Here is a 10,647-nt window from a genome sequence, read left to right on the forward strand (position 1 = left end):
ATGTCATCCCTTCCAAGTTCTGGGACCATTCTTGTAGCCATTTTTTGTAGCCTCTTCAATTTCCTTATGTGTTTCTTTTTATGAGGGGTCCACACTACTCCTGCGTATTCCAATCTGGGTCTTATTATAGTACTTATCAATTTCTTCATCATTTCTTTGTCCATGTAGTGAAATGCTACTCCAATATTCCGTAGCAAATTATATGTTTCTCTAAAAATTCTATCAATATGGCTTACTGGTTGATTGTTTTCTTCCATCGTCACTCCTAAGTCCTTTTCCTTCTTGACTTTCTCCAGTTCTACTCCATCTCCCATCTTATAGATTCCCACAGGTCGTCTTTCACTCTTTCCCATTTCCATGACATGGCTTTTGTTCACATTGAATTCCATTTCCCACTTCTTACTCCATTCCCAGATCTTATTTAGGTCTTCTTGCAGTATTTCACAATCCTCCTTTTGCTTTATAACTGCACAGTTTCGTATCATCCGCAAACAAATTTATGTAGCATGTTGTTAATATAAATGAGGAAAAGTATTGGTGCCAATACTGACCCCTGTGGCACTCCGCTTTCTACTGCTTTCCACTTGGACTTCATATCTTTAACTACCGTCCTTATTTCTCTCCCCTTCAAATAAATTTCTATCCATTTCAATGTGCTTCCTTTTAAGCCACCCTTCTCCTCTAACTTCCACAGTAATCTTGCATGTGGCACTTTGTCAAACGCCTTTTTTAAATCCAAATAAATACAGTCAACCCATCCCTCTCTCTCTTGTACTCTATCAACTATTCTAAAATAGAAACTCAATAAATTTGTTACACAAGACCGTCCTTTTCTAAAACCAAATTGGCTATTTGATATTAATTTGTTGTCTTCAAGAAACTCAATCCATTGTTTCTTTATTATTCTTTCACACATATTGCATATTACACTAGTTAGTGATACCGGTCTGTAATTTAAAGGTTCTTCTTTCCTTCCGCTCTTATATATGGGAACCACCTCAGCTCTTTTCCATTCTACTGGCACTGTTCCATTTTCTATTGAGCATTTTATGATGTATATAGGACTTGCTAGTTCTTCCCTACATTCTTTCAGTATTCTGCCTGAGACTTCATCTGGTCCCATTGCCTTCTCTTCATCCAGTTCCTTCATTAACTCTTTTATTTCAAGCTTGGTTACTTTAATCTCTTTCATATAGATTGTCTCTCTATTACCCTGTGGCCTCTCAAATTTGGATTCTTTAGTAAAGACCTCCTGGAATTTTTTATTTAATAGTTCTGCCATACTTTGCGTGTATTTACCTAGTTGTATTTACCTAGTTGTAGTTTTACAGGGCCTGGGCTTTATGCTCGTGTGGTCCCGTCTCCATATCTACACTTATCCAATTTTTCTTTAAAACTATGTACACTCTTTGCTGATACCACTTCCTCACTCAAACTGTTCCAAGTCTCAACACATCTTTGCGGGAAACTAAATTTTTTAACATCTCTCAGACATCGTCCCTTCCTTAGTTTCTTACTATGTGATCTTGTGTTTCTAAAGTCATATTCTTCTCTCAGGATCAGTTTCTCATTATCCACTTCATCCATTCCGTTAATCAATTTATAAACTTGTATCAGATCCTCTCTCTCTTCTCTGCTCCAAGGTTGGTAGATCCATTGCCTTTAGTCTCTCCTCATATGCCATCCCTTTAAATTCTGGAACCATTCTTGTAGCCATTTTTGTAGTCTCTCTAATTTTCTTATGTGTTTCTTTTATGGGGAGTCCACACAACTCCTGCATATTCCAATCTAGGTCTTATTTTAGTACTTATCAATTTCTTCATCATTTCCTTGTCCATATAGTGAAATGCTACTCAATATTCCTTAGCAAATTATACGTCTCTCTGAAAATTCTATCAATATGGCTAACCGGTTGATTATTTTCTTCCATTGTCATTCCCAAGTCCTTTTCCTTTTTACTTTTTCTAGTTCTACTCCATCTCCCATCTTATAGATTCCCACTGGTCGTCTTTCACTTTTTCCCATTTCCATGACATGGCTTTTGTCCACATTGAATTCCATCTCCCATTTTTTGCTCCATTTCCAGATCTTGTTTAAGTCTTCTTGTAGTATTTCACAATCCTCTTTTGTTTAATGACTCTGCACAGTTTCGCATCGTCCGCAAACAGATTTATGTAGCTGTTCACTCCTCTGGCATGTCATTTATATATACGAGAAAAAGTATTGGTGCCAATACTGACCCCTGTGGCACTCCGCTGTCTACTGTTCTCCACTTGGACTTCATATCTTTAACTATCGTCCTTATTTCTTTCCCCCTTAAGTAATTCTTCATCCATCTCAATGTGCTTCCTTTTAAGCCACCCTTCTCCTCTAACTTCCATAGTAATCTTTCATGTGGCACTTTATCAAAAGCCTTTTTAGATCTAAATAAATACAGTCAACCCATCCTCTCTCTCTTGTACTTTATCAACTATTCTAGAGTAGAAACTCAATAAATTTGTCACACATGACCGACCTTTTCTAAAACCAAATTGGCTATTTGATAATATTTTGTTGTCTTCAAGAAACTCGATCCATTGCTTCTTTATTACTTTTTCACACATCTTGCACATTACACTAGTTAGTGATACCGGCCTGTAATTTAAAGGTTCTTCCTTCCTTCCGCTCTTATATATGGGAACCACCTCAGCTCTTTTCCACTCCACTGGCACTGTTCCATTTTCTATTGAGCATTTTATGATGTTGTATATTGGACTTGCTAGTTCTTCCTACATTCTTTCAGTATTCTGCCTGAGACTTCATCCGGTCCCATTGCCTTTTCCTCATCCAATTCCGTCATCAACTTTTTTAATTCAAGCTTGGTTACTTTAATCTCTTTCATATAGACAGTCTCTCTATTACCCTGTGGTCTTTCAAATTTGGATTCCTTAGTAAAGACCTCATGAAATTTACTATTTAACAGTTCTGCCATACTTTTGGGTCTTCCACCATTCCGTTTTCTCCTTTTAACCTTTCTATTGTTTCTTTTTGTCTTATTTTTCCATTTATGAATCTGTAGAACAATTTTGGTTGTTCCTTACATTTTCGACAATGTCCTTTTCATAGTTCTTTTCTTCTTCCTTTCTCACCTTAGCATATTCATTTCTTGCTGTTTTGAAGTTTTCCTTATTTTCTGGATTTCTGTTTCTTCTCCACCTTTTCCATGCTCCATCTCATTTCTCCTTTGCCCTAGCACATCTTGCATTAAACCAATCTTTCTTTCTTTCTTCTTTAGGTCTATATTTCGGAACATATTCCTGACCCCAGTTTTGTATATTTCCAAAAATAAGTTATATTTCTCTTGAACCGTTAATGAGTTTTCCATCTCCTCCCAGTTTACGTTTTAAAATAGTTCTTGAGATTCTCAATATCAGCCTTTCTGTAATTTAATCGGTCTCCTTTGTAGGCAGTAGTCACCTGCCGCCCGGTGGAATACTCCAGGAGAGGTACTTACGGGGATGTAGGCAGTGCTGCAGACTGAGTGATTCCCCGTGTCCTCTCTTCCCGGTTCCCTTTGTGGTCTCATTTATACAATTGAGCAGCTGCAGCCTGCCCTCTAAAGACAACTTCTACTACTTCCTACACTACACTACAACACCTTACACTTTTACACTCTCTTCAAATCAAAATTTAATAATGGCTTCACCACGCCCTGCCTCGGAGTCCCCCTCTGGGAGGGACCATAAATGTCCCCAGGTCGGACTGCCCTCTGCTGTCGACCTTGGGTGTCTTGACACTTCATCTAATACTTTCACTATCAATTTCTGCAACATTCGTGGCCTTCGTTCTAATTTTCAATCTGTGGAACACCACCTCTCCTCTACTAAACCTCATCTTCTCTTCCTAACCGAAACACAGTTGTCTGTGACTACTGACAGCAGCCCTTTTCTGTTCCCTCCTACTTGCTCTATCCTCATTTTCAATCCAAAGCTGGATGTTGCGCATACGTGCGTAACGACACCACTTGCTCTCGTGCCCACAATCTTGAATCTTCAGAATTTTCTACCATCTGGCTAAGACTTCAATGTCACTCTCTAACTAAATTCATCTGTGCTGTATACCTCTCACCTAATTCCTCTGACTATGTAAAATTCTTTGACTATTTGACTTCCAAGGTGGAGCACATCTTATCTCACTTTCCTTTTGCTGAGATCTCCATTTTAGGGATTTCAATGTTCACCACCAGCTTTGGCTTTCATCTTCTTTCACTGACCAACCTGGTGAACAAACCTTCAACTTTGCTATCCTTCATGACCTAGAGCAGCTAGTGCAGTTCCCTACCCGTATTCCTGACCGCCTTGGAGACACGCCCAACATTCTTGATCTTTTCCTAACCTCCAACCCTTCTGCTTACTCTGTTAAACTTTCCTCTCCGTTGGGCTCCTCCGACCACAATCTAATTTCCGCTACCTGTTCTATCACTCCAGTGCAGCCTCAGGACCCGCCTAAGCGGAGGTGCTTCTGGCATTTTAACTCTGCTAAGTGGGAGGAACTAAGGCAGTACTATTCTGATTTCCTTGGGATGATTATTGTTTTCATGTCAGAGATCCTTCTCTTTGTGCCGAGCGCATAACAGAGGTGATTATCTCTGGCATGGAGCTATACATTCCTCATACTTTCTCTAACCCTAAAGCTAAAAAGCCTTGGTTTAACTCTGCTTGTTCTCGTGCTGTCAATGATAGAGGCGGCTCACAAACGGTTCCGTAGCCATCCAACTGCTGAAACTCATGCCCTATATATTTCTGCCCGTAATCATGCCAAATCTATTCTCCAACTTACTAAAACTCTTTCATCAATAGAAAATGTCAAAGTCTTTCCAATTCTAACTCCTCTCGAGATTTCTGGCATCTAGCCAATAATATCTCTAACAACTTTACTTCTTCGTCTTTCCTCCTTTACTTCATCCAGATGGCTCTACAGCTGTCTCTTCTTTTCTAAAGCTGAACTCTTCGCTCAAACCTTTGCTACCAACTCAACTTTGGATGATTCTGGGCATATTCCTCCTACTCCTCCACCCTCTGACTACTTCATCCCTAAAATTAAAATTCTTTATAAAGACGTTTTCCTGGCCCTCTCTGGCCTTGATTCTCGGAAGGCTTACGGTCCGGATGGAGTCCCTCCTGTTGTTCTCAAAACTGTGCTTCCGAACTCGCTCACTGCCTGGTCAAACTCTTTCATCTGTGTCTCTCTACTTCTATTTATCCTTCTTGCTGGAAGTTTGCTCACATTCAACCTGTCCCTAAAAAGGTGACCACTCCAATCCTTCTAACTACCGCCCTATAGCTTTGATTTCCTGCCTTTCTAAAGCCTTTGAGTCTATCCTTAATAGGAAGATAATGAGGCATCTATCAGCTCACAACCTTCTCTCTGATTGCCAGTATGGTTTCCGTAAAGGCAGATCTACTGGTGATCTTCTTACTTTCCTAACTGAATCTTGGTCATCCTCTTTTAGGGACTTCGGTGAAACCTTTGCTGTCGGCCTTGACATATCGAAAGCCTTCGATAGAGTCTGGCACAAATCTTTAATTTCTAAACTACCCTCCTACGGATTCTATCCTTCTCTCTGTACCTTCATCTCCAGTTTCCTTTCCGATCGTTCTATTGCTGCTGTAGTAGACGGTCACTGTTCTTCCCTAAAACTATCAACAGTGGTGTTCCACAGGGTTCTGTCCTATCACCCACTCTCTTTCTATTATTCATCAATGATCTCCTAAATCTGACTCAATGCCCTATCCACTCCTATGCTGATGATACCACCTTGCATTATTCAACAGCGTTCAACAGACGCCCAACCCAACAACAATTAAATGACTCAAGGCGAGATGCTATAGGACGCCTAACTTCTGATCTTTCACTTGTTTCTGATTGGGGCAGAGAAAACCTGGTTTTGTTCAATGCCTCAAAACTCAATTTCTACAACTATCTACTCGACATAACCTTCCAGACAACTATCCTCTCTTCTTCAATAACACTCAACTTCCCTCTCCTCTACATTAAACACACTCGGTCTATCCTTCACTAAAAATCTAAACTGGAAATTTCACATCTCTACTCTTGCTAAATCAGCTTCCAAGAAGTTAGGTGTCCTGTGGCGTCTTCGTCCATTTTCTCTCCCTCCCAGCTGCTTGCTATGTACAGGGGCCTCATCCGCCCGTGTATGGAGTATGGCTCTCATGTCTGGGGGGGATCCACACACAGCTTTACTAAACAAGGTGGAATCTAAAGCTTTTCGTCTTATCAACTCTTCTCCTCTAACTGACTGTCTTGATTCTTTAAGTCACCGCCGCAATGTTGCATCTTTATCTGTCTTCTACCGCTGTTTTCATGCTGTCTGCTCTTCTGAACTTGCTAACTGCTTGCCTTCCCCCTCCTGCGGCCTCGCTGCACAAGACTCTCTACTTCTTCTCATCCCTATTCTGTCCATCTTCCTAATGCAAGAGTTAACCAGTATCTTCACTCCTTCATTCCCTACACTGGTAAACTCTGGAACTCTCTACCTGTGTCTGTATTTCCACCTGCCTATGACTTAAACTCTTTCAAAGAGGAGTGTCAAGACACCTCTTACGTTAACTGGACCCTCCTTTTAGATTTTTTGTTTTTCTTTCTCCTACTTTCCTCTCAACAGGGCCTGGCAACCAGCGGGATTTTTTTTTCCAACACTGTTTTCCCTTGGCCAGTGCCCTTGTAATATAAAAAAAAAAAAAAAAAAAGATATCTTCCTTTTTTTTTTTTTTCATTTTGCAGGTGTTTACATAATTTCAGCTTTATTTGCTCTTGCCTTCACTTTTTATTTTTACCTTTTACCTTTTCAGAGGCTGAGACAAGGCCGCTGCCGGGCCTCAACCTGCGGGCCATTGAGGTGTATATATATATATATATATATATATATATATATATATATATATATATATATATATATATATATATATATATATATATATATATATATATATATATATATATATATATATATATATATATATATAATGTGTCAGCCAGCCAGGCACAGCTCTGGGCCTTGAAGTGTGACCCTGAACTCATCCAAAATGAGCGGGCAACGTGTGTTTCTTCAGGGACAGCAGAGGGCACTTGGAGCACTGACGAGTGGGCAGCCAGCACATGCACACGGTGTGAGCGAGTGCACAAAACTTATTACAAGGATCGGAGAGGAGAGAAACTTGACATTGATTTGGGTACCATCCCATGTTGGTGTGTTAGGTCATGAAAAAGCTGACCACTTAGCACAAAATGGAACAGAAAGAGATCAAACTGTAGAACAAGCTTGTCACAAATAGATAAGAAAATGACAAATATACATGTTGAGCAAGAACAAGGTGCAATTCTACATAAAGGCGAAGTGAGCTAGTGAAACAATGAAACACTACACCAAAGCACAAAGTGGCGCCAATTTCACATCTGGAAAATATGGAGTCAGCTGGAAAGACAGCGTGTGTGCCGGACTGAGCTTTGGATACAAACATTACTGGGAACTGGGCGTGTCATGTGAGGCTCCGGCCAGGAGGAGTGTCGCCCATGCTGTGAGCCTGACGCCCACTCCGTGCTGCAGTGCCCCGAGCTGGCATGTGCCACAAATAATGCCATCCACACCACATATGGATGTTTAACAATGGGAACATTACACAACTGCTATTGCTATTCAAAACAAATACATCAAACAACTTATACGCTACATTGAAAACAAGTTATATATGTGTATATGCATAGAATAGCCAAGTATTCTGCACTAACATTACTTATATATTGTAAATATATATTATATAATTATTATTAAACTTGTTTTTGTTTCTTACATTATTATCATTATTATTACATAGGAACACTAAGTTTAAGCTTGGGATGGCGGATACATAGGCAGTGTCCTGTCATCCCTTGGAAAAATATTCACCTTTATTTTGTACCATTTACTAACCTCAACAAACCTATCCAATCAAACCAAATCTCTCTCTCTCTCTCTCTCTCTCTCTCTCTCTCTCTCTCTGGAAGGATGAAAGCCTCACAGAGCAACACTGTGGTGAGGAACAACACCATTCACCCCACGCTGAACTCTGCATGTCTGGCTGGAAGGATGAAAGACTCACAGACCAACACTGTGGTGAGGAACAACACTATGGTCAGGAGTGATGCGTGTGGGTATTGGGACCAGAAGAGAGCTTGCTGGGGTGAACTTGTATATATTGGTCAGTGTTACTGTTGAATGATGCAACAGAAGTGGTGTTTGTAATTTGTGAAGGAAGCTTATTCCAGATATCAACAATTCTGTTCGACTCTTTAAGTACACGAACATGTTAGACCATGTATCTATCTACTCATCCGTCTGTCTGTCTGTCTGTCTGTCTGTCTGTTGGGATTGCGAGGTGCCGGAGAGGTGTGTATGTCAGTCTGTCTGTCTGTCTAATTGCTTGTGTCTGTCTGTCTGCCTGTCAGTGAAATCATGCGGGTGTTTGAGGGTATTTTGAAATTATGAACATGGAAAATGACTTTTGAGAACCCTTACCTATCTGAATCTATTGATCTAAATTGTTTTTGTTTGTTTGTCTTTGATATTGTACATGTTTTTGAGCGTGTGTTCAATAATATACAGAAAAAACACTTTGAGGACTATTATCTACTTAAATACTTGTTTTTGTATGTTTGTCAATGAAAATATACGTGTGTGTGTGTGTGTGTGTGTGTGTTTCACTACTACACAGGAAGACACACTGGTGCCCACCCTTACTTATCTCACCACTCGTTTGTGAATGCTTGTCTATCACTTACACGACTTTCTGAGGGTGTTTTCACTCTAACACAGGAAAATCCCTCTAGCGGACCCGGTTACTGATGTGAGAAGCCTTGCAAACAGCTGTGGTGAGAGTGACGCCTTTCAGAACACCGGCCAAGACGTAACAAGGGTAATGGAGCTCCCTCACTAACCTGATGCTTCTCACACGCAGGAACTGTAACAAAGGAAACGGACAAACTACAAAACTCAGTTTTCCTTTGTTTTTCCTTCACATACTTTATCTCCTAGTTCATCTGTCCTCATCCAGTACCCCGCTTCTGTGGTAATAGTAGTAGTAGTAGTAGTAGTAGGAGGAGGAGTGGTGGTAGTAGTAGTAGTAGTAGGAGGAGGAGGAGGAGGAGTGGTGGTAGTAGTAGTAGTAGTAGTAGTAGTAGCATGAATACTTTTGAGTGCAAGGGTTGAGCCTAAGGTCCATTGTTTGATGCCTTCCACAGGTAAGGTTACCTCCACACAACTTTGATTGTGCTCCTCTGCGTGTCTTGTCTCTCTATTCTGTCCTTCTTATGATGAACAAGTTGACACACGCCATCGCCGCCATGTGTGCGTTTTGAGCCTCTTCATTCCCTCACTGACGTCACTCACGGTACTCCTTGCTTCACTCACTCACTCACTCACACAGCCGGTTTTCACCACCATCCTACTTTTGCACACTCAGCCAAAACTGAAGCAAGGCACATTTTTTATTTGTTAAAGTTTAGGAATGGGAAACAGGAGCAGCCGAACAGTGCGTGTGGAGGCGAGGTTGAGCCTGGTGGGCGAGGGTCGGGTGGACGCCATCAGGATGTCCCGGCCCCGGTCACCGGGCTGCTGCGGCAAGGGGAGGCGCTCCATCGCCTCCTTCACCTTCCCTAAGGGGACCGAGGGGGGGGCAAAGCCCCTCGCGTCGGAGCAGGCGGCCAGTCTGAAGGTGGGCAGACTGGCCGCCAAAGACCCGGAAACACCCATCAGGGTCGAGTGCCTGGCAGGAGACAGGATAGTCTTCTGCCAGGAGATGACCCTGAGAGACCTCCTGGCAGGCGTGAGGCGCACGACGGCGAGGCAGCACGCCGTCTTGTTCCTCTGCCTGGCCAGGGGGCAGGGTGTTCGCGGGGGGCAGGGCTGCCCAGTACTCTTTGCAATGGCAAAGAGTGGGCAGCCGACCAGACCCCGTAAAGGCCCAGGCCCAGGCCGAGGCTGGCCTGGTGGGGCCAGCCCGGGACAGGAGGCCTGCTCCACCGAGGCTGGCCTGGTGGGGCCAGCCTGGGACAGGAGGCCTGCCCGCCGAGGCTGGCCAGGTGGGGGCCAGCCTGGGCAGGAGGCCGGCCCCGCCGAGGCTGGCCAGGTGGTGGCCAGCCCGGGACAGGAGGCCGGCCCCGCTGAGGCTGGCCAGGTGGGGGCCAGCCCGGGCAGGAGGCCGGCTCCGCTGCGGCTGGCCAGGTGGGGCCAGCCCGGAGCCGGACGGCCTGGGCCTGTGGGTCTCGGTCCCCAGCCCGGGAGAAGGGCAGGAGGGAAGGAGGACAGGAGCGCCAAAAGCCCCGCGGTGGACGAGGGAGCAGGGCTCGTCCACCGCACAGTGGGAAGGGAGACTAACCCTTCCCCACCGCCGCAGCAGGAACCCCGCAGGTCAGGAGGACTGGCCAGGGAGGGTCGGGGGAGGCAGGCTGTCCCTTGATCTGTTGGACAGCCTGCTCTCCATTGGGCACACCCTGACCCTGATCACCCTGGCGTACTCCACCCTGCAGGAGTACTTCCCTGACTGAGCGGGGCAGCCCGCCCCACATGGCACACGGCTGCCCTGTGGGGAGGGGAGGTTAGGTGGGAGGGGA

At 43.7% G+C, this 10,647-nt stretch overlaps 1 protein-coding gene across 1 annotated transcript in view; it reads right to left on the reverse strand.

Moving 5' to 3' along the window:
• Positions 1-8,795: 8,795 nt before the first annotated feature.
• Positions 8,796-10,647, reverse strand: part of LOC123512299 (lysosomal alpha-glucosidase-like) — a 20,269-nt gene continuing 18,417 nt past the window's right edge. Inside the window, exon 4 of the mRNA XM_045268635.1 lies at positions 8,796-8,996. Coding sequence (XP_045124570.1) covers positions 8,862-8,996 — 135 coding nt within the window. The 3' untranslated portion in view covers positions 8,796-8,861. The remainder of the gene's footprint in view (positions 8,997-10,647) is intronic.

Source organism: Portunus trituberculatus, chromosome 33, assembly GCF_017591435.1.
Source record: "Portunus trituberculatus isolate SZX2019 chromosome 33, ASM1759143v1, whole genome shotgun sequence".
NCBI classification, from domain to species: Eukaryota; Metazoa; Arthropoda; class Malacostraca; order Decapoda; family Portunidae; genus Portunus; species Portunus trituberculatus.